Source organism: Gallus gallus, chromosome 1 (genome assembly GCF_016699485.2).
Source record: "Gallus gallus isolate bGalGal1 chromosome 1, bGalGal1.mat.broiler.GRCg7b, whole genome shotgun sequence".
NCBI classification, from domain to species: Eukaryota; Metazoa; Chordata; class Aves; order Galliformes; family Phasianidae; genus Gallus; species Gallus gallus.
Window position 1 is genome coordinate 171,770,832 of NC_052532.1, and position 25,806 is coordinate 171,796,637.

General features: G+C 37.1%; 1 protein-coding gene across 1 annotated transcript in view; it reads left to right on the top strand.

Annotated features, from left to right (window-relative positions):
- Positions 1–25,806, top strand: part of TRPC4 (transient receptor potential cation channel subfamily C member 4) — a 141,026-nt gene that overhangs the window by 83,586 nt on the left and 31,634 nt on the right. The window contains exon 4 of the mRNA XM_417089.8: positions 17,336–17,672. Within this exon, the coding sequence (XP_417089.3) occupies positions 17,336–17,672 (337 nt within the window). The remainder of the gene's footprint in view (positions 1–17,335; positions 17,673–25,806) is intronic.

The window sequence follows — 25,806 nt, forward strand, 5'->3', positions numbered from 1 at the left end:
GTAGAGACTTCTGCATTTTTCATTGCTCTAATCTCAGGGCTGATATTACTGTAAATACTCCTGGGCCCCATTCACTGAAGCTGTTTTTGCCAACCACACAAGTGATTACACATCCATGGCAGAGGGAGGTACTGTCACAAGTGAATATAAAATTACCTCTTTTTGTTCTACTTCAATGTTGCTTTATCTTTACTGGTAATTTCACTTGCATTTATACAATGCTAGATTGCAGAGCCTGACACAATTTAAAAACAAGTAGAAAGGTGTATTGAAATAAGGTAAGAAGAGAAGTGAAAGCATGTTACTTTTCAATGCCATTTTCCTTTTACAGTTCATTTGGCCCAACAGTAAGCAAAGTAGACCATTTAGAAAGTTATATGTGTTACAAGTTGCTCTGTAGACATACTCAAGAACTGGTCTGTTTATCTAATATGTAAGTGCTTTTGGATTGTTTCTTTTTCTTTTAGCCTATCAAATGCTTAGCAAGCCCAGGACGAAGAACTGAGGTTGCAGACATCCTATCCTTTACACTTCACGTTAGGTGTGTCAGGGACTCAACTGATTAATAGTTGTCATTTTAACCGTAACTCTTTTTTCCTGTGTCATGTATCTCAGTCTTGCGAAGGTATCTTGGATACATTTGAGACTGTCAAAAGGTACAAGGTATAAAGGAGCTGAGAACTCTTTGGGGTCTACATATTGTTATTTATAGGTGAACTCTGTGTGTAAACTTCTGCTACAGTACCTAAATTAAGCTCAACAGGTCCTAGAGAATTTTTCATCTGAACAAGCACTGGAGATCAGTTTCTTTTCCTAAACATGCTGTCTGAGAAAAATTAAGCTATATTCAAAGATGATAGATACACTGCAATAGCTGTAGCACATACATACCCTTCCAGAGAAGGAAGTAGAGGCCAGAAACCTTTAGAACACTGAATAGCACTACATGTCAGTGTTTATATAGGTAACTGAATTGTAGCTCCAGATTTGAGCTGAATTTCTTCCTAGGATTCATTGTCTGTATTAACTGTATGATCACTAATGATGGGAACTTGAGTAGCATTAAGGCTTGCTACTGACATGTACTTAAATTTGGGTATTTCATTCTCAAAGTGGATCCCTAGTCTGTGGTAATCATTTGTGGAAAGTAATAGGCACTTCCAGATTCTTATTCTATTCATCTAATCTAAAATCAGATTATTTCCTTGTTTCTCCCCAGTGGTTGGTGAAGAGAAGTCCAGATGATTATCTTAAACCATGTTTTCTATAGCTAAATGTAAAATGGAATTAATTTTATTTTGTTATTCAGTTTTGCACATTCAAATGTTATCTGGAAAGTTGTCATCTAGTAGTAATATAATAGGAAGGAAAACACCTTCTGATATCATCATTTTCTGCTGTTACTTTCCCCTTAGTATCACACATAAGAGCATGTCAACATTGTTTCTTAGGGAACATCAAATCACACAGTTTTGTGGTTTGGTGAGGACTTTTTGTTTCTTTGGATATCCAGTTATGCATTGTCACTTACCACTAGTCTTGACCAGCTTCATACAACTTTTTGTCCATTCTACACGGACTGCTTTTCATATCCTCTGCATATATGATTAAATAGCATCTTGACAGGGCTGTTGTGATGACTTTTTGCCTGTTATCCCCTAACACTAAGAATCCATCAGTATTTACACTCAGATCTTTTCTTTTCTTTTCTTTTTTTTTCCTTCATTCTTTGCTTAAATTTTGAGATCTCTGTGGTACTTCCACATAGAATGTTTTATTTATTTTTTTTTCTTTTCTGCTTTAATTCAGGTCCTGCCATTCTAATTTGATATCTACTGTTTTAATTACTGTAGTCATACAAGATACCCTTAGAGAAAGATGCAGAGCAAAACACTAAGGAAAGTTTGTTGAAACAATACATTTTGGGGAAATATTTTTTAAAAAGTGAGACCTCTTTTGCCAGAGAGAGAATAGGCTCAGTGTAGCTTCAGTGTCTGCAAGCAAGAAAGATGATAAGGAAATATTTTTATAGAACTTTTTTAAGAATAGAAGAAAACCAAAGATAAATGTGCATGAATATGAAGAGAAATGAATCAGGAGTTGAACATCTTCTAGCATGTTATTTATTACAACATATCACGCAATTTTTTTTGCTCTGACCGTGTTTCTTTCATAATGTGGAAAAAAATGTCCAAAAAAATCACTCCAACTTACTGTGTGCAAATAATGGTAAAATAAAACTTTGTCAATACTTAAGATTATGTTGATTTGAAGTTGAATTGCTTTTGAATTTAAACATTCTAGTGAAATTTTACAGTCAGAATATACATATTTGCTTGGATGCTAATTATACTTGTGGCTGAAGATATGTACTTTACTTCAATTTTAGTAAGACTTTAACAACATCACTTTGCACTGTATTATTGTGTCCAAGATAGACATTAGGATTTTGCTGTGTGGAGTGACTAGCAAGATAGGTAAAAAATGGATTGAGTGATCAAGATCAGAGAGTTGTGGTTGTTGTGTCATAGACAAGTAAAAAAGACAAGTAAAAACTGCACTGCTGCAGGGTTCCATATTGACCAACACTTGATTTGGTGTTCAAGGCCAGGTTGGATGGGGCCCTGGGCAGCCTGGTCTAATATTAAATGTGGAGGTTGGTGGTTCTGCTGTGGCAGGGAAGTTGGAGATTCATGATCCTTTAGGTCCTTTCCAACCCGGGCCATTCTGTGATTCTGTGATCAGTGATGTGAATAAGATGGAGCTCACTCTTGAAAAGTTTTCAGGGGACACCAAGTTAGAGAGACCAGTTGATACTCTCAAGGACAGGGCTGACAGGAGGCCAAGAAAATTCAATCAGGACAAATCAAGTCCTGAATCGGGGAAAGAAGAAGCCCTTGAAGTGACTCAGGCTGGGGCCTGCTTTTCTGGCAGCTCTGCAGAAAAGAAGCTGGAGGTGTGAATAAAATGCTGGACAAAAGTCCTTCTGAGTTCCATTCCAACCTGAATTATCCTATGATCCAATGACAGGAACTGAGGTGTCATATGCATAGAGGCCAGTGTGCCTGGAACTGTCTATGAACCTGTCATCAAAAATACAGAGGATGACAGATGCTCTCTCATCTTTGGTATTAAGAATTCTGGCTATGTGACTTTTCTCATACATTTACCAATACATGCCCTTACATATCAGCTGGAAGCACAAAGAGGGGAGGATTTTTATCTTCTTAATTCTTATTAATTTTTAATGGTACATACATGATTTTGCTGTTATTAATAGTGTAGCAGTACTCTAAGGATACTTTATATATAATTCAATGCATTTAAAATAACCAAGCAATATGAATTTTCAAGTGATTCATCAAGGAGATAGGTAGATAGATGAATCAGTAGAAAAGTATTTATCACATCACAAGGTTGAATATGAAAATGTTTAGTTTACAGATGTTTTTTTCCCCATGGATGAAACAAGTACTTCGTATTAGGAATAAAAGTAGTAACAAAATATATTAAGGAAAAGAATTGACTATTTATCAGTTGTGTATACTCTTCCTCAACTGCTTAAAAATTATCATATCACCTCAAAATACTTAGGAGAAAATCATTATCTTGTAATTTTCAAAGTGAAAATGAAGGCAACAAATTTCCCATGCTTTCTGCTTTCCCTCTTTCACAAACACTATTAATGTAAATTGGCCATAGCTGTAACACTGCCGATACATGTATTCTGCCAATGCAATTGCTCTCTCAGCTTTGGGTCGTTTGGCTTCTATTCTCCTTGAATTTCCATGAATGAGCTTGGGTTTGTAAAAGGTCGAGCAAGTTCAGTACTGCAGAAAAAGAAAAACATTTCCTTAGACAGTGAGATGTATCTGCCATCCAGTCTTCTTTTCAAAACAGCAGGTGAGTTTTTTGCATTTATAAGCTGTCAAAGTTAAAAAATTTAAGGTTTTGTGTGTCAGATCCCTTACTGATGTTTTTAAAATTCCTCACAATCCCCCCCCCCCACCCCCCAAAAGACAACAACAACAACAACAAAACCCACAAAAAAAAACAACTGCTGATGTTATGCTAACTAACTTCGAAGCCATGAAATGAAGCACTAAAGGAGCTTGCAGTTAAAACTTAAGTGCTATTGCTGTTTCACTGCAGATTTAAGATATGATTTAGTTGGCATTATGGTGTAGTTAATAAGTATGGATAGTTTTGGCTGACATCCTCTCTGCCTTTCACTGAAGTGTTTGGATGTTGAAGTTTTGCTCTGTTGATGGAAGCTGAAAATAGAATGACTACAACATCTGTCAGGGTTGGAGCTGACAGGAGTAATGGGGAGGGTCATCATTACAACCACCTCAGCAAAATGGTATTTAGGGTGTGAATTTGAGAGGATGGAGTGGTAAAGAAGTTTTGTTTCTGTGATTAGTGTATGTGATGCAATTAGCTTTAGGCCTTTGCAGCTACAGGATAGATATAGGGGAGAAGATTAGAAGCTGGAGAGAGAGATAAGAGATAGAATAGATACAAAGAGGTAATAACAGCTCAAAAGACATCATCCAGTCTATTTATGGGTCAAGGCAGAAGTCCTCCAGTTATTTGATTTTGTTAATTCCACCTAGATCAGCTGTTGACTGGTCACTAGTGGTGTTCCCCAGGAGTTGGTACTGGGGCTAGCCATGATTAATGTATTTACTGATGATCTGGACAAGGGGATTGAGTGCACCCTCAGTAAGCATGCAGATGACACCAAGTTTGGGTGAAGTATCTGCCTGAGGGTAGCAAGGCCCTTCAGAGGGATCTGCACAGGCTGGATAGCTGGGCTGATGCCTATGGTATGAGGTTCAACAGGTCCAAGTGCCGGGTCCTGCACTTAGACCACGACAAACTCAGGCAGCACTACAGACTTGGGACAGATAGGTTGGAAGGTTGTGTGGAGGAAAAAGATCTGGGAGTGTTAACTGACAGCCTGCTGAAGATGAGACAACAGTGTGGCCAGTTTGCCAAGATGGTCATCAGCATTCTGGCTTGTATCAGAAATAGTGCAGCCAGTAGGAGCAGGGAAGTGATCAACTCCCTGTACTCAGCACTAGTGAGGCTGCACCTCGAGTACTGAGTTCAGTTTTGGGCCTCTCACTACAAGAAAGACATTGAGACATCGAGGCCCTGGAACATGTCCACAGAAAGGCAACAAAGCTGTAAAGGTTTTGGAGAATAAGTCTTATGAAGAATGGCTGAGGGAACTGGGATTATTCAGTCCGGAGAAAAGGAAGTTCAGGGGAGATCTTATCACTCTCTACAACTACCTGGAATGAGGTTTTAATAAGCTGGGAGTCAGCCTCTTCTCCCATACAGCAGTGATAGGACATGAGGGAATGACCTCAAGTTGCACCAGGGGAGGTTCACGTTGGATATTAAGAGGAATTTCATCTCAGAAAGAATGATGAAATATTGGAACAGGCTGCTAAGGGAAGTGGTGGAGTCACTGTCCCTGGAGTTGGTTAAGGAAACGGTAGATGTAGTACTTAGGAGCATGGTTTAGTGGGCAGTATTGGCGATAGGTGGACAGTTGGACTAGATGACCTTAGATGTCTTTTCCAGCCCTAATTATTCTATGGTTCTATGATTCTATATGTTATGCATAAATACAGGACATGTGAAGAGGATGTGCTATCTAAATTTAAATTATACTTGTCAACGGTTTATGGGCTGGTTTGGCCCAATTCTGTGACTAGCGTGGTGGAGCGACCCGCAGATACATGCCCTGGAAAGGGATAAGGGAGAAAGGGTAGAGAGATGGGCCCCAAAAAGTAACAGCAGCAATGATCTGAAGAGAAACAAACTAATTTACTGAATAAGATATCAGAATGCAAGATAACACACCATAATACAATATCTTGCAATATAAATGTAAGTGCAGCTAATAAATCAAATATAATGAGAGAAGGAGTGTCCAAAAAACTGAAGGCCTTACACTAGTGCTGAGGCAAGACACATGGTCAGATCAAGAAGGGAGGAGAACCTGATAATTGAAAAAGGAAAAGGGGTCATCAAGTGGCCTTGCCAGGGGTTATATCTCCTCTCTGAATGCAAAGTCCTCTGGGGTATGTAGTGTGTAGTTCTTCTCTTCCGGGACAGGTGCGTGGAACTGGAGCATTAACTCTTTAATTCCCAGTGCGCTACATGATGTTATGATGTGGAATACCGATAACCAAAAATCATAAAACCATAACAATACTTTACATAGAATCTCCAATGTTTCTTTGGGTTTGTTTGGTATTTTTTTCCCCCCTTATTCAATTATCTTTTTCTATATCACAAATTTCTGTGTTCTTAATTATAATACAGGTCTGATTCTTGAATAAATTTCAGTTTAGGGAATCATGACTTCATGTGTACAATCAGTATGCATCTGCTTAACACAACTGGAGAGTGAAAAAGAAGCAGTGGAAAATACTCCTTCACAAGGATTAAAAAACAGCTGTTTTTTTAGAAACATACCCTTTCTGACTTGCTGAAGCAGAAGCTGAGGCGTACATGTCATGCAGTTACAATAGTCTTCAGAGTGTATTTATCTGACAACGAACAAATCACGATTTCTCTAGGAAGAATATGGCTTTGATTTACAGAGACTGAAACAAAGTGTTTGCTTATATCATTGCACATACACAATATGCCTCTTCCACTTCTAGCTTTTGGCAAACGGGATCATTGTCCCACATTTTTTTGAAAAAATATACATACACATCTAACTGATGCTATAAGCCAGTATGTTATATTCCACCTCCGTATGAATATCTGTGCAAGTTGGCCAAAAAAAAAAAAAGCGTCTTCTGAATTATCCAGTTTCTAGGAGCTTGCAATGAGTATTAGAAATTACAATCTAGCACAGAAACACACTACACAATTCTGTAAAATATAGGTATAAATAGCTACTGCTTGAGATTTTCTCTGTACTGCTAACGGAGAGCAGACCATAGCCCAGCCCTGAAAGCAAGTACACCAAGGGAACTATCTGAAAACTGGCTACAAACAGTTGTAGATTTTCCCTGCATAGAGCCAGATAGAGAGAACAGAACTGGACCCAGGCAAGAGCAAATAGGAGTGCGGATGACTGAGACCCAAGGCTCAAACTCAATCTCTGTCCCTCAAACTCACCCAGCTGTATGTTGAATATCTCTAAAAGTGATTCGTATGTAAAAACTCAAAGAAGGAAGGCTTTTTGTCGGTTCCTTCAATTGTTCTGGTCCTTTTCTATGAAAGAAACCAGCAGTGTTATGATATATTTTTTTTCATATGGAAACAGTGAAAGTATCTCCAGTGCTTCCTTGAAATACCAGACTATAATGTTTATCCACAAATAGAAAAACTTCATAAGGAAAAAGGACTGTCATTGTTTCTCCAGGCTGGCAAATTCCTGGTACACATAATTTAATAATAGCTGTCATTGAAATCTTCTCATTATGGGGAAAAGCATTATTTCTTAGGTCTGTTCACAGGGGAAGGACGTTTCCTTGAATCACATCCTGCTCTTAAGTTTAATGGAACTTTTGGACAGCATGTTTTTTGAGTGAGCAATTATACTCCTATACTCCCTGCAGACCTTCCGAGATCCATATTGTGTCTTTAAAGCACAGAAGATGCACATGGTGGTTTTCAGATTGCCATTTAAGAACACACATAAGGCAAAACAGGGAAGAAAGTTAAATAGCACAGCTAATGAACCGATTAAAAATGCATCTAAAGGTCAGAAGAAAAGTTGATGAAGGCTACACTTGACATACAATTGATACATCTGCTGTGGATTTATTACAAAACATGTATTTCTCCAGCAAATGGTCTCAGAACACACTGACAGTCACTGCCCAAGTTCAGTTCAGTTTCAACTCAGTCTTTGTGCAAGAAAATAGGTGATTAATCTGATTTTTTAAGTGAATGCATATCCAAATTAGACAAGAGAACTGAAAGATGAAAAATGTTGAAGCATTGAAAGAGAAAGAGAAATAGACTGGGTGACTGAATACATTTAGTTCATTACTATTAATAAAACTGAAAAACTAGACCTCCCTACAACATATTAATAGAAAACTTTCAAGAGAAAATATGGAGTTTATAGCTTTGTTCAGTTTAAATGACTGTCATCATTCTGTTTATTTATTTTTCTGTCATCTCCTTAATTCTGTATTCAGTCAAGCCTTCAAGCAAGCATTAAGGTTTCCAAAACTTGTTTCTCTTCATAGAAACAGGCAGAGAAAATGGAGAAAAGAAGGTGGAAGAGGAAAAGTTTTCTTCTGAATAACGTGCTCAAATCGGAAAGGATGTTCAAAAAGGGATAATGAAGCTAAGAATGTCTCTATTACTTGTTTGGTTTCTGCAACAAACTGCACAGAGTAGAAGTGTATCAGTCTCCAGTGAGGCCCGTAGAAATTCTCAGACGAGCAACTGTTGTCCTGAGGAGGAAACTGACTTTTCTAGTGTCTTTGGTATCCTTCCCTTATCCTCATGAATTTTGAAACGTTGGTTTATTAATTTGCAGCATTTCCTTCTGGCAACACGGCAGCTAGGAAAAGTAGACAAAATGTTACAATAAGCAGGGTCTGAGAATACTCAATTGCACTGGGATTGTAGCTAACTGAAACACTAACCCTGTCTGGCTGACCACTTAATGCTTGGAGGCCTTACTAACACAGGGTATAAAAACAGTTTTGATGTAAGAAATATGTATGGACATTGTATAAACACCATTGGTGCAAGAAACCAAACTTACTGTCAGAGGTATCCGAAAACCACTGTGAGAGTAATAGGATTGAAGGGACAAAAAATATGTAAATATTCTGACTATTATGCTTTTTTTTTTTTTTTTTTTTTTTTTTTTTTTTTTTTTTTTTTACCTAAAGGTGTTATGTGTTGCACAGATAATTACAGCACAAATGTTTGGAACAGTTGAAATGTTTTTTATGTATTTGGAAATAATACGGTTCAAAGATATCAGGCAAACAGGCTCTGCCTCTTCTCAAAGGGAATAAGCATTCATGAGAAGGATCTTAGCAATACTTTCATTTTCTAGGAAAGTAATTTAAACCTATATAAGTTAATTCAACCTGTAAACACAACTACTATGGCTCTTACTAAAAATTTTGTTTCATTGTATGTAGGATCATAAAAATACTTGCTTTAAAAATACCTCTCAAGATCATCTGGTCTGACTTCCTGCTCAAAGCCAGGCTAACACCAAAGTTAAATCAGGTGGCTTAAGGAACTTCCCAGCCAGCTTCCAAGGATGAAGATTCTGCATTGTCCTTTCACATCCAATCTTTAATTGCTCTGATAGGAAATAGCATTTTTTTTTTTCTAGATACAACCAGAATTTCTCTTATTGCATTGCAACCATCTTCATCTTTCAGTTTGTACTTCTGAGAAAAGCCTGCTTTTGTCCACAAAAGCTTTTGTCCATTTTATTTGTGTCAGACAGCAAGTGAAACACAGGATTCCTCTCATTTTTAGCTGAGCACACTCAGTTCCTTTCTTCTCTCCCTGTACATCCCTCAAACCAGCCCCACAACCTCTTGGATATGCCTTTCTGTGCTCATTCCAGTTTGCCCATACCTTTGTAGTAGTGAGTGACCCAAAACAGGACACTGCACTCCAGATGTAGTCTCACAGGTGCCAGAAAGACTGGGAATTGTCACCTTTCTTGACATGGTAGTTACACTTTTGTACGGATAGCACAGGCTCAGTCATATTCAGCTTCTTGCTCATCATTGTTCCCATGTCCATTCTGCTACTCCCTAGACTTCCAGTTCCACCTCGTGCTATTGCATGAAGTCATTCTGTCTCAGAAGTTGCATATAAATATCAGCCTTGTTTTTTAGATTGTTATGCTACATTTAGCTGTGTGAAAATAGAATCCAATATAATGACAGTAAATTTGTATTGTATCTCCAGAAACATGCTGGGGTTCTAAAACTGTTTATCACTAGAAAAAAATGTTTTATGTGTTGTAAGCCTTACTTGCCCAAAATGGAAACCAGAAGAATTTAGCCAACATCTCAGTTCCAAAGTTTTATCTATTCACATGCTCAACTCCAAACAAAATATCTAATTCACTTCTCTGTACCACTGGGAAGTCTAACAGGACTATTCATGTGCAGCTGGTTCCTAAGAACTGCATTTTATTTTCAATGGCTGTTAACTTTTCTGAGCAATTAATCAGAATCATTGCAATTATAGATAAGTCCTGACTTATTAGGTATTTAATAATGTTCTGTGTGCTGATTCATTTTACTGAGAAGTATCAGTGAATCAAATGGAGAGCGTCTGCTTGTGTCACTGTGGCAAAAAGGAAATTTAAAATGTTAAAATTAAAAACAGCAGTATCATTGTTTGTACAATTACGTTCATTAATTATTTTAGTGAAGTATTTCGGTCTTCACTTTTATGTTTTCCATTTATTCTTTTTTCTTCCTTCTCGTACTCTAAGTCAAACAATAGGATAAGTTGGGTGGAGAGGAACTTGATGAGGTTCAACAAGAGCAATTATAGAGTCTTGCATCTAGGGAGAAAAAACTACATGCACCAGTACGGACTAGGGGATGACCTGCTGGAATGGAACTCTGCAGTGAAGGACCTTGGGGCCCTCGTGGGCAACCAGGTGGCCATGAGCCAGCATTGTGCCCTCGTGGCCAAGAAGATCAATGGAATATTGGGGTGCATTAAAAAGACCATGGCTGGCAGGTCAAGGGAGGTGATCCTCACCCTCTACTCTGCCCTGGTGAGGCCACATCCAAAGTACTGTGTTCAGTGCTGGGCTCATCAGTTCAAGAAAGACAGGGGACTCCTAGAAGGAGTCCAATGGAGGGCAAGAAAGATGGTTATGGGTCTGGAGCATCTTCTGCATGAGGAAAGGCTGGGAGACCTGTGGCTGTTCACCTTGGAGAAGAGAAGGCTAAGGGGGGATCTCATCACTATTTATATATACCTAAGATGCAGGAGTCAAGTCGATGGGGGCAGACTCTTCAGTGGTGTGCTGCAATAGAACAAGGTGCAATGGGCTCCAACTCCAACACAGAAAGTTCCACAGTAACATAAGGAAGAACTGCACTGTGAGAATGATGAAGCATTGGTACAGGTTGCCCAGGGCAGTTGTGGAGTCCCCTTCTCTGGAGATATTCAAGACCCGTCTGGACACCCTCCTGTGCAGACTGCTATGGGGAACCTGCTTTAGCAGGGAGTTGGACTGGATGATCTCTGGAGATTACTTCCAGCCCAGACAATTCCATGTCTGTTTACATCAGTACAAAAACCACTGCCATTGTATTCTCTTCCCTGTGAATTTTGTGTAAACTCTGGAGGTATCTACACTGTGAATTTATTTTGCAGAAGGGACCTGACCTGGTGCTGATTACCCTGATGTTATCCAAGTTGGTGGGCTCTGGTACTCTAATCTTGAGTGAACGTGTTGGTTCCCTTAATCACAAAGCTGTAGACAGAGTTGAGGAAAATCTGACCGAGTGGTTTCTTTCCTTCAGGAATTGTAACGACAGCCTTCTCCAGTCAGCTCTAGACTTGAACAGCATGGACTTGAGAGTATTCACAGTAATTGGCACAGGACTCAGGGTTCCTGGCCTGAGGCAGAAAACAGACAGTAGAAATGTACCCAAAGGAGTCCAAAGAACAGTTCCCAGCTTTTAGAAAGGAGAATTAGCGTTAATTCAGTCAACCAAGTTAAAGTATTTAAATTGTAGTTAAATGTTATTTGTCTTACTGAACCTGTCCTCACAGAGTAAGTGCCCAGGTCCACAAGTATAATTGGAGGGGAATGTAGATAGATAGGAGAATACATAGTGGTGTCTCTAGAGGGATAAAATAAATCTACCAAACTGAAAAATCTACTTAATGAGAGTTAGACTTGAATTTGTCATTAGTGCCAAGAAAATATACTTTTCAGTATCAATAGAGAGAAAATTTTGACATCTAAATTTGAAGTTAAAGAACTAGAAGAGCTTGGGTTTCTATAATGTGTCTGGGAATATATATATAGTAAGTAAAAAAAAAAAAAAAAAAAAAAAAAAAAAGCACCAAAAAAAAACTGTTCTAGAGAAAGAAAAAGTACTTGTGCTTATGACCATTGTACAATCACTGTAATTTGTGTGGGACAAAATAGGAGAAAATGTGCTAACATTTTCCAGAAACTTAGCAGTCATGATTGTATAGAGCAGCACAATAGAAAACATGGTCCTTGGCTTAATTAAAGGTATTACTAAGAAACTTTTTCTTAATTATATATTTCTGCTTAATTCCCCCTAACAGATTTTCTTTAATATTCTCCCATTAGGAAATGATATCAGGGATACTTTTCTGTGTTACAGCGTAACTCACTTGTACATAAAGAAAAAATAATAATAAAAAAGATTGAAAGATTGTTTTTCTTTGATAACTTTTCATTTACAGTTGATAAATCACTTTTTTCTTTTTTTCTTTTCTTTTTTTACATTAAATTTAGAAAACATCTTCTGATTTCAGAATGATAATTTGATTCATATCTCAGATTTTTTAGATTACTTTGTAAGTGTAAAAATGGGCACTATCTTAGAATTGTTTTGCTTTTTTGTTTTGTTTTGTTTTTTGTTTTTGTGCATTTGTGTATTTTCTATACAGTGAAATAAATATTGAAAGGTGCTGATCTGATGTAGATGGAACAGACTTGACTTATGATGACTAATACATACTGTGTAAAAATATGTACTTTTAGGAAAATATTACTTCTTGAAAGTAGTTATATAATTAAAAGTATTGCTTATGTTATTTCTTCATCACTTCTATTGACAACAGGACATGTATTACATGAAAATTACAGAACAGATTTAATAAGCCTGTAAAATGAAATTATATGCAACATATATATTTGTTATAACCAGAATCTGGATCTACTATTATTTATAGTAGATTGTTTTTCTGCTGGCTTAATGAATAATTTCTGATTTTCACTGCTCTCAGGGAAGAGCCAATTCCTTGCATCATTGAAAGAATGAACGAATGAACACTGACATATTTTCTGACAAGCAGAGTCTATAAAGGAGCTGAAGATGTGCAACTAGGAATAATCAACACAGCAAAATCCCTCACATAATTATAAACTGCTAGAAGCTAGTGGAAGGCATTGTAGTGTGAAAATATAAACACACTGATTGCTAACTACATGGAGACAATGTCAAAGTCAAATAGCATCCAACACAGTACTGAGAGTACAAAAAATGTTTTGAATACCTCAGAATGTAGTATCTTCAATTAAAGAAGAAAAAATATATTAAAGTGAAAATATTTTGGCATAAGCAGTGTAGAACTAGCAAATTGCTGTCACAGAAAATTCCTAATTTTTCTAGTTGTAAATGTTTGTCCAAGATAGATATATACGTTTTTTTAGGTCTCCCATTCACCAGAAGACTTATTTCTGTTCTTAGCTTTGCCATGTAATCTCCCAGACGTGATCCAATCCATTCACAGAGGAAATGTCTCACTGATTGGAGCATGAGTTTTTTTTCCATCCACATCTACCAATCCTTTATGATGGAAGGGTTTAGAGTAGCTAGAGTATAAATCTGATTTAAACAGGAGACACTTTTCTCCCCCCCCCCCCCCCCCCCCCCCAAGGTAAGAGTACTTTTTTTAATGTCTAAATCACAAAATAAATTCTAATAAGAAATGTATTTATAGATAAGTTTAGCTGGCCTATATAACCATATATAATCTAAGAGTAATGCCTTTGAGACAGCCTATATGGGCAGCATTTACACTCTGGGGCCCAGAAAGAATTAATTCCCAGCCCAGGAAGACTTCCAGCCCCCAGTTCCTCAAACAGATGAGACAAGTTACGAGAACACAGCATTTTTCCCCCATTCCCTCTGAAGAAAACAGGCCCACAAGGACAAGAAGGGGGATGCAGTATGCAGTTACAAGCTCCCCCTCTGTGGGCTGCTGAGGAAGAAGCTTGTATGTTCATCACTGTGTTCATTATCCTGGCATCAACATTGTTCCCCATTTGAACTTCCTTCATTATTCAGCTAATGTAGTATAAATAGCTATTAGTACCAAATATGTTTCATGACACATGGCGACACTGTCTTCAGCACAAAAAATGGAGCAAGCAGTCAAATTCGTGGAAACTAATTTGGACATTTTTAATAATGTTATACAATTCCTTGATAAATGAAGTGAGAAAGAATAACTCTAAAAGAAAAGTCAGCAGGAGATTTGGGTTAATTTTCCAGATGTCTGAAGAAGACACTTGAATAGTTTGTAGAGTGTTTACATGGTCAGCGGAGCTTGGAACCATAAAGAAAAGGCTGCAATGAAGATACATTACTCTGTTGCTTCAGGACATTGTTCACTAACCTCGCCAACAGTGCTATTTGATAAAAGTGTCAGCATGAAACGCTATATCTGGACCTCCCAGGAATGCAATATATCACCTGTAGACACTGTATTGTGGGTTCTATTATAATCCTTTGCCTGCACTACTAAAACTGCTTCACTATGTGTTCAGCTTATAAAATGTTGATGAAGTATTTTACATGCTTGATCCATACCACCCAATTAATCTCTTCCTATGTTTTTTTGTTTTTGTTTTTGTTTTTGTTTTTTGTTTTTTTTAATCTAGTAAGCCATTTAGAGAACACAGCCAGTATTCTTCCTCTAGAGTTAAAAGTGATAACTCTAACTCTGGCCAAATATAATGTGTAGTGTAAATTAGTTTTCCACTATAGCCAGAGGATTCAACCAGTGCCAAAAGTGTTATGTCACATCTGTAGTGGTCATAATTTTAAGAAAAGTATGAAACCTAATTTATTGAGAAATCCGAATATTAAAAATTGACGGTCCATTGTCCAGAATTTGAAAATTTCCTTCAATTCTGAAAAATTTCTTGTGCCTGAGAAACAAACCTTCTCCATTATTTGTCATATTTCAGCAATGCAGTCACAACACAATGGAATCTGAGTATTAGGAGGAAACAATTTTTCAAGTCTATTCAGAAATTCTGTAATTACTCATTACACCTCCTTACTGTATTAATATTGAATGTTTTCCATTTTAATCTGGAGAAATAATCGAACTAAGCAGCTACTGCCAACTCAGTGTGGAGCATCTTCCTAATGGCATTTTCAGCAAGCATCTCCTCATGGTGTGAGATACTTCTGCACCTTTTTGGGTCTACTCTGTCCCAGGACAGCACAGTATTTGAACATGGGAAGAAAAAAAAACCCTCACTGCCTCTTTTCCTCCACATTAAACCAAGGGAAATTAATTCTTTTTTGCCGTGTTTGGAAAGGAGTATGCCTCCTACTTTTACCACTAGCCTTTGAGCTACCCACTGCATTCATCACCTTGGTCCCCAAAATAACAAGAGTGGCCCAAAGGTATTGAGGAAGGGGACAGTGGCAAAATTCAGGAAAACTCATGCTTTAGGTGAGATAAGAGGATATTATGAAGAAAGAGAAGTAAACATGGATCTGCCACATTCTGGGGTAAAAATCATGAGGAAAATATTTTACTCAGGAACTAGTCCAAGAGTCATATTTTTTCCACCAGTCAAGCAAAGAGCTAATCTATGTATAGCCAAGTAAGAGGTTGGTTTTGTTGTTTGTTTGTTTTGTTTTGTTTTGCTTTTTGTTTTGTTTTCTTTTCTTTTCTTTCTTTGGGATGGGGGGAGGGGGGAAAGGGAGACCCTCATTAAAAAGTTGGCAACACACAACTCAGATACTGCCTGTTCTGATACAGTATTATTCTAGACCTTTGTATCTTGAAATAAGCACCGAGAAACCTTGTGAATGCATTTTTTTCCCTAACAAAAGAGAACACTTTGTTAGTCTTCTTAAAGGCTATTGTCAAGATGCTTATGGTATGAGTAGATTATCTTTTCTTTCATAACAGTCAGGGAGGGCATCAGTGCTGGTGTCTGGAAGGCAAATATGTCTCTGTTAAGATCACTGGCATTTCATTAACGTACGCCAGGTCTGAACTTGGCTCAGGTTAACGTTTCTGACAATATCCAGACATATACAGAAAGATGCATGCTGACTCTCATTTCAGTCCAGACTAAATAGCATTTTCACCTGGTAGGAGTGCCAGTGATTTCAGAAACTATCTGAGAACTTACCCATTATTCAACTCCAAAAGAACTTGTCTTCTGTAGTTTATTGATATTACCAAAATCATGTGAAGTCCAAAAGTACATGCATTTAATTAGATCTCAAATATTAAATTGTTTAGTGTAAATTAACTATTTTAAAGTAATAATTTTAAGATAAATATTTGCCTGCACATCTTTATTTAGTCTTCAGCTACTGATTTAAAGCAATGTATCTATTTGTATAACATGAGAAGGAAAAATATTATTGTGCTTCTTTTGTTAAAAAGAGTACATCAACTCAGGCTGTCTTTGATGCATATACTGCTTCAATTCTATATCTTTCATGTCAAATCTAGCATGCTGCTACTGTACGTCCCCTTTATAAAAGAAAGCATTAACTAGTGGTCATGTCAAAGTATGTCATAAAAGCCTTGAATATACTTAAAGCCTCCTTGAAAAGATAGCTGAAAAATATGAAATATTTGATGATATATTTATTTTTGTTGAAACTCAGTTTTAGGAATCATATATTAAAACTGAATATCACAGACAATGGACATATCATAAAGGATCGTACAAGATAGGAAAACATCCCTACAAGGATTAGTGAAGCGCTATGGAGTACTACTGCTTGGTTCATATAGTGTAAACATTATGTAATACATCTGTAAGAGTGTTGTTTAGTATAAGAGTATATAAACCTACTTTTTAGAAAATTAGCAGGGAACATACTAAAAATAGTTCATTTTCCCTTTGGAATTCAGTTCTACTGTGTATAGATCTTCTGCTTTAGTAAAAAAATACTGTGCTTTCTGTTTTCTTAGTGACTTCCTCCTTACGGTCTGGGAATTCTCTGCAAGTGTTGCTCTTGAAATAACAAAAGTATTCTTTGTGAATTATGTTTGTAAATTTGACATCAGGTTTTGAGATATCTGTGTTTTACAGTCCTTTGGCTCCTTGTGTACTTTACTTATAGGGAAGTCAAGCTTTACTGTGTAAATGGAATTTGAGGAGATTTGTACTATACTTTTTGCAATAAAGGAATAGTAGACTGACCCTGCCCTGCCTCGCTGGTGTTAGTGAGCATGAAAAGCCTGTGGAATTTTCCTTCTTTTCTATCTCTATCCAAATGTTACTTATTGTATCATAGGTACCATGGAAATAATTTTGCAGTGGTAACAGGGAACTAACCATCTCCCTCTCTTCTTTCCTCAGTTTGTTGCCCAGCCCAACTGCCAGCAGCTGCTTGCATCCCGCTGGTATGATGAGTTCCCTGGATGGAGGAGGCGACACTGGGCTGTGAAGATGTTGACATGCGTTGTCATAGGACTCCTTTTCCCAGTCTTCTCTGTGTGCTACTTGATAGCTCCCAAAAGCCCCTTAGGGCTGTTCATCAGAAAGCCATTTATCAAGTTTATCTGCCATACTGCATCCTACTTGACTTTTCTGTTCCTGTTGTTGCTTGCATCTCAACACATTGACAGGTCAGACGTGAGCATGCAGGGACCACCTCCAACCATCGTCGAGTGGATGATATTACCGTGGGTCCTGGGTAAATGTATTACTAAAGAAAATACAGTGAAAAGTGTTTTGACCTGTATGGTTTTGCCAAGCATTCCTGATGGGGAAGTCATGGTTGAGAGTCATAAATCTATCACAAATTATTGACCACCCATAACAGGCAAATGTTATGGTACCTATCTACTACATTATCTACCTGAGTACTCCAGTGCTGAGTGGAATTAGTAGAGAACTAAGAAAATGTTTAAAAATCCAAAGTCTACTCACCAATAGGATTTCTGACATATTACAGTGAGGGAAAAAATTAAATAGTGGCATGAAAAATGAATATTGATAATATTTTTAGTATCTATTTTCTCCAGAGCAGAAATTGTTCTGATTCTTTTAAATGTAAATTTAGTGTTTATTATTATTATTATTATTATATAAGTAGGGTTCCTTTAACTCTGATAATTATTTTTTCATGTATTAGAACGAGGCACAGTGTCAATTCTGAAGCATTATTTTGTTACCTGTGCAAGTAAAGAGCTCTTTCTAGTATCATAGATCCACCTGTTGCAACTACTGCTGACCAACCCTTTCAAGTGACTGTTTACATTAAAATACCCATGCAGAGTAATTTTTTTTTTGCCAAACCACTGATGGGAACTTGTCATGCAACTTCATACGAAATCTTTTCTCATCAGAAGGCATAAGAAAGTTTGCTAGGATTCTTCAAAAGGAATGATTAACTCTGTTCTGGTAGTTCAAAGTAAAATTTCAGTTGGAGTTTATTGAAAGGCATTTTTGTGTGAGCCATGTCAACCTTTCATGTCTGCCTGTGTGATTGCACTCTTACCAAATGCACCGTCTTAGGTATTGCACTATCTTAGCTGTGTCTCCCTTTCTCTCTGCCTACCATCGCCTTTCCTGTGTTTCTTATTTCATTCAATTCAGTCTGATTCCTAACTACATCAGGACAAATTTAACAAATAGAACTGTGAAAGAAAAGACTCGGTAGCTTTAACTGAAAGAATTTAAGTTTCATATATTCATTTACATCATCATCAGGAGAATTTCATGCACAACTTTCCAAAATGTTTTGGTGGGCTTTTGATATGCTTACCTCTCCCAGAGCTTCCCATTAAGATGCTGCTTCTCTTCAGTTTTGAAACTTTTTCTAGGCATCCATCTTTTTTAAGAGCAACAAGCCAACAAGGCTTTTGACATCACTGATGACATAATTTATAATGTAGTGTGGAATTTGTTATACTCTATCTGACAGTGCCTGGCATTCTGGAGGAGAATGAGTCAGTGCATTTTTCTCTATATGTTCCTTAGTAGAGTACTTTGCCACTACAGGAAGAGGCAGGGCTACCTCTGCCTTTTGCTTAAACAAACAAGCTTTCCTGACCAGGAACATATGCACATTTACTTGTTGGGAAGCCCTCATAAGGAACAGCTTGATGGGATTTTCCCCATGACAAAACAGCATATAAGTCTTCACTGCAAGGTGTGCTTTCCTTCATTAGGTAAATATTGTTACTCATGTTTTTAAAGAGCCAGTATCTTGTATTAGTATTGTAAAGGAATTAACCTGGTCAGGATGATGTTTCCTTTGAACAGAGTAAACTAGCTTCAGTGCATAAGACTCACATTTAAATGTAAAAACAAAAATTCTCCCCCAGTAATTTTTCCCAGTTTTATGCCATTAAGAGGCAAGAAACTAATACAAAGCTCATTAGTTTCATGCATTACTTCCTCAGAAATCAGTGCAACAAAGCTGAGGAGAAGCAAGGGGTTCTTTGGTACTGTTCCATGCCTGGAAGTAATATTAGTTACTTTGCTGTCCAGACTAGCAAGTAGTCAGTACCTACTTTTCACAGTATCCTAACGTCAAAGGGTAATAAGAATAAATGTATAACTAACACACAGACCCTGATATGTCAAAGTGGGTTTTACCATTAACTTAATCTTTTAAAGATATAACATCCCATAGAAAAAGGTTGAATTTGAGAAGGGTAAGGGCTATTTTTAGGTAATTGCAGTTTCATAATTATATGACTAACTCCTCCCCAGAAAAAGTGCATTGGGAAAAAGAACCTCCATTACCCTCAACTTCTAACACTGTTGTTTTCTTGGGAATGAGTTTAAATAACTCAGCACCCCAAAGCACTTGTTTGAAGAAGCAATTAACCCTGAGAATTATTTCTATCTAGATGACTATCACTTCTCAAAGCAATATTAATATTTATAATAGAGCCTCATATGGACAGATTATCCCTCTACCAGCTGTGCTGAATAAGCCCCTCCTCCACAAGCCAGTGAAGTGAGCTGCTGCATAAACAAATCTTTATGAGCATGAGTTAAGATCAGTATTCAGATAACATGTGGTCAGAAAGCTTGTTGTTAGTGGTTAATCTAGACTATAATCTTCGGAGAAACCTGTGTCTCCCAAAATCTATTGTATTGAAGGCATTGTATGTTTTACACAGTGGTCCATAGTGGTTCTTAGTGTTTCCATGGGGCATCCGGATTCATGTTGTGTTTGGAGTTCTGCTGCTGTTTTCAATTCATATATGTAAAGATAGCGATTCAGAGATCTTGTAATAAATAAAATAGTTTTATTATGTTCCTATCAATATGCTAAGGTTAGATTCTAGACCACAATTTAGTCTTCCTAAAAGAGTAAGTGCAGCACTCCTGAATTGCTTGAGGGATTCTGACTGAAAAGTACATAGATATCTTTGCATTTTATGGATGCAAATGAAAAATGTTGAAGTCTGATATGAAAATAATATGGCACAAGGATTTAGTTTTACTCTGAAATTAGGAACGTACCCAAGTAAATCATTTTCCCAGAGCAACAGTTATCCTGGAGTAGCTACAGCATGTCAAAATTATTAACATATTAAACAACAGAGGTCTTTGTTTGTCCTTCTTTCCATTACAATGCCTCTGCATGTAATTTGCATTTTAATAGCTCCTTCTCTAAAAATGGAGAGGAAGAGGAGCTTTACTTTCCAGGCTTCTCTTCCAAAGGAATTTCAGCATACATATATTTCATAGAATTTAGGAAGTTTTAAGATTGTCCAAAATGATCTGAGGTCTCCAGCAGTTAAACAGTAATTCCTATTTGCCTACTACTATGTAAAAGAAGATTGAATATGCATAAGTAGCACGCATTATAAGTGTCACTAAAGTAGGAGGTTCAGAGGAGAGACCTGTATTGGACTACATTTCCATGGAGACTATGGATTTCACATTTTAAAAGTTTCTTGAGGAAAATTCTGCATTAATTTTGTATTTTACGTAATTAGAAGATTAAGCAAGCAGTGTAAAGTACATGGAGATTATCTGTGGAGCAATAAGTCAGTATAACAAGGCCAACAAACATCATAGCTTTAAAAAAGGTTTGTGGAAAAATCTGTAAATAAGAAGAACTGGAATCGCCTTTCCTTGAATCTAAGAAAATGTGAAATAAGCTTTTGCTAGTAAGAGTTTTATTTTCTTCTTAGCAGCTGATAATTCAGATATTCCAAGCATGCCAGATGCTTCACACTGCAGAAACATACTCTTGTCTCCTTGAGAATCTATCTCCACTGAAAAAAAAAACAGGACAGAAAACAAACCCATGTTGTAAAAAAGTGAGGAAGAACATTTTGCACCATCAAATTTCCCATCCAGTCCCTGCATTGCCTTTGAGTGATGTGAAGTGGAAATAAGCCCATGCGCCCTAAAAGTAGCTCATATACAGATAATACTAATCCCTATAGACTTCCCCATATCTGTTCTAATCTGCTTTAAACTCGAGCAATGGCCACAATAAAAGTCTCCTGAGCCCTGTGGGCATTTGGCTCACCAGAGAATGCTTATAATTCAGAGGGAAAAGCCAACAACAATTTCTATATTCCTGGTGCTTAGCAGATGGGACTAAAAAGCTCCTTGTCAGTTGTTTGAGATGACTGTAGCAACTTTTAAGGCAAATTTGTTTTCATGATGCTTTTACTCTTTTAAGGACATTGCAACTATTTTATTCAGAATAGTGCCTGGAGCAGTAATACATTATTACTGAGTCTCTGTAACAATGCTTTCCCCATTCTTTTCTTTTTGTCAGTAGCTAATACGAATTATTAGACTGTAGGAATCTGTAGAGCATGTGGTTGTGTTTGTGTCAACAAAGTGTTATGAAGAATATATGGGAATGTACACCACTGTTAGTACTGAACGCAACGCACATCCAAACTGATTGCATAGCAAGACACTTCAGATGAAGGAATCATAAAGATGGCAAGCTCATCATCTTCTAAATTTGTTACCAAAAATGTGTAAGAAATGTAATTGTACAAATTGATAAGTTCCAGGGAACAGGTATAAAGGCTAATATAGCCAGCAAAGTGAAACAATACATAACCAATAGTGACAGATATGGTACACTGGAGGAAAATACCTGACAAAGCTGCAATGCAACTTCAGTCACAAGGAATAATGCACATAATGACCACACAAAGCCATTTAATACAAACTCCTATTCAACACAGGCTAACTACAAAGATAAATTGTGTGCTCAATTTGAATACACTTCTATTAGCTATGGAAAACTTGCTTCCTGATAGGCAATATATATAAATGAGAAATCTGATTTTATATGATAGTATCAAATAATCATGTAAAGACAAGCATTCAGTATAAACAGATATTAAATGTGATCTGATTTTTTCTTACAATCACAAGATTTTGTTGATGGAAATGGGTTTTGGCAGTATCTTGAGATTCTCTTTGACCTTTACTTGCTCCTCTAAAAATCAAATATTCCACATTTGGACTTTATAATCACGTAGCTTAAGGATCACCAAATCACAGAATCATAGAACACTTTTGCTTGGAAGAAAGCTTTAAATCTCATTTAATTTCAACTCCTCTGCCAATGGCAAGGATACCTTCCCCTACACTGTAATCATTACTAGGTATGGATGAAGATCTTTACCTGAGATCAGGATAAAAAAGTGTTCATAAAGCCTGGATTTTATGAATTTGCTTCCTTGAACATGCCCCACTAATGATGCTATAGACTGTGAGCGTTTTTTTGCTGATTTTTTTTTCTGTTATTCTTGTTGCTGGGTTTTGTTTTATTTAATTTTATTGTTTGGTTGGTTTTGATAGTTAAGAGAGATGTAGTAAGTTAAATCTCCTTTACAATTCCATTATGATAACATATCACCACTCATTTGCATTTCACAATATTTTGCTAAAGAAATTCAGAAGACTTTCCTGGGAAAAAGAAAGAAAGAAAGAAAGAAAAAAGGTAACTGCTAATTACATATGTTTCCTTTCAGCATTCGTGAGAGTACTGGAAAAGTCAGACCTCTTGCTCCTTATTTAAGATACTAGGTAAAGGGAACAGCTATCCCACTTATATAGACAAATTTCTGAATAAATACTCAAGCAGCTGAACAATCTGATATTTGATGAAACTAATCCATAAATCCATATGGAATAAATCCATACTCAAGAGGCTGTTCAATTCCAATTGTCCAGAACATTTGCCCTATCAAAGAACTATTTTTCACCATAGTCACAACCATTAGCTATGCATTTTTGACAGTGATGAAAAGGATTCTGCATGCCATGCTCAAGAAAATCTGCACCAGTGTAGGTGACATTTGCTATGACAGCATTGTTTCTAGAAAAATAGTGCCAACACCTCACTGTGCTCACTTGCACTGTATGGTCTCTGTAAACATTTAGCAAGCCTCAATGAATGTCATTGGATGCAATTTTTTCAGCATGGAAGACCTTTGCTTCATATGCACTTCCATGTCAGATGGCATTCTGTCAGACAGATCCTGTGCTGCCATCTTGCACAAGGCAACAGAATATAAACAAATATTTGCAGGAATGTTCAGCCTTTACTGTTGTACCACCAACATCTGCTTCAGATGTCATGGAGGCAATATAATAAAATAGGAGGGGTTACTTTTGGACCATCCCTCATATTTGTATGTAAAATATATAGGTGTATATATATAATGCCATAGTTAATGTTGTGCTTAGGCTAGTTTCATTTGCAGGTGATCAGTATTTCTTGGAAATCATACTTTTCCTTTAACACATGAGTAAATGTACTGTTGATAAATAATCAGCACTGTATGGATTCAGCTTTGATAGAGCAGAGCTTGAATGCTCCATATTCTTTACATTTTTCCTTACCTTTTGACTGTATTCCAGAGGTATTAAAGAAGCTCATCTTCACTGCTTCCACACTGTGAGGAAGTTGAATTGTGCAGCTAAGAAATTGAGGACAAAGAGTAAACTGATTTTAGATATTAAGTATTCCCAGTGTTGAGATGCATGTTCAGATAATTTAAACTGGCAGTAGTCCCATACTCAGGTTGCTTGAGTATCACTGTCCTGAGAAGAGAGCTGGGAGAACAGCACCTCTGGCTATGCCATTCCCAGCTTGTGGCCTGAACTTATACAGGTCGCAGGCACTCTCCACAGACATCAATTTCCCTATTCCTAGGAGAAAGCATAGGTTCATAAAATAATTTGGATTGGAAGGGACATTAAAGATTATCTACTTCCAACCTCCCTGCTATAGGCAGGGACATTTCTCACTTGATCAGATATCAGGTTGCTCAAAACCCCATCCAACCTGGCCTTGAACACCTCCAGGGGTGGGGCATCCCCAAGTGCCTCATCATTCTCATAGTGAAGAATTTCTTCCTTATATCTAAGTGAAATACGTCCTATTTCAGTTTGAAGCCATTAGACCTTGTCTTATTGCTACAAGACCCGTGTAAAAAAAAAAAAAAAAAAAAAAAAAAAAAGCCCCAAAAAGCCCAAAAAACACCCTGGTTGCTTTTGAATTCATGCATGTTTCATTGCAATAACTGTATTTCATTAACAAAATATGCCCTAGAATTATACCAGAAGAACTCACTATTCCTCTTGCCACCATCATATGCCCTCAGTAGAAATTAGTTTGTCAAATCATGTGTAAAACAGAAGAGAGATTTCAAGCCTTATTAAAGCTCGCTGAATTCCCTGGAATGACCTCCCCTTGTTTCTGAGAGCATTAGATCTCTAGCATCTTGTCTCAGTTCTTGTACCTGTAAAAATTCTGGAGTAATTTGCAGAGCAAAGTTGAGTTTGTCAGTTAACTAGTTTCACAGCCCAGTGAAAGCATGCCCTTCACATACTGAAAGGCTGTTGTACTTGGCATGCAGAGACTGACTGAAGAGCCGCCTTCTTCCCATCACTAAATGGTAAGGAACAAAAATAGCACAGAACTCTAAACCATTCACAGGAAAGGTAAGCTCAAAACTAGCTAGGAGTCCACTGATCTTTTTAAAATCAGAGTTCAGAATATTATCATAACTTTCTTTCACAATCAAGCTGAATTATCAATCAAACTGGGCTGCAGCCAAGTTGCACTGATCAGCTTACTTGCATAATACTTCACAATGCTTCGCAAAATGTCTCCATGCTGCTTATAATTCCCAGGTCCTCATGTGGTCAGCAGGATTCCTGCCCTGTATTTAAGACTATTATTTCATTCCATTAAAATGATAAGATACTAAGTCACATTAATTTGTATAGTGCCAACCTGTTTCAAAATATTTGTGCTATTATTTCTCTTTCTTTACTTAGCTTTTAAGCTATAAACAACAATAAATGCTTCAACGTCTCGCCTTCAGCGTATTGCTTTAAGCCCTTGATTAATGAGGTGGAATAGCTGCATAATGTTGATAATTTATGTGGAAATAAGTGATAAAAACAGGATGATGAGGACTGGACTCCTTAAATAATACAGTCAGCTTGTGTCCAGTTACTCTTAAGTATACCAAGTAGAAAGGGAGAGTACGCAAGGTCACAGAGAAAATACTTCCTTGATCTCTGTTTGTCTCTTTCTTTTTAAAAAAATGCATCAATTTCCTAGCCACTATCTGATTCTCACAGTGAAGAAAACAAAATTGGCGTGTGTCAGACTCTGTGAAGAGAAGAGCTGACTTCTCCCTGCTGACTTCTCCCTCTTGCAAAAAGTTCCTTTTATGATCTACAACAGCATTTCAAGATCTCTGGATGTCTGACTACAAATTAACTCTAAACTACGCAGCCTGGAATCTTGGAGGCTCCTTGTCCAGTGTAGAACCATCATGTAGGCTTACTAGGCCTTGAAGGAG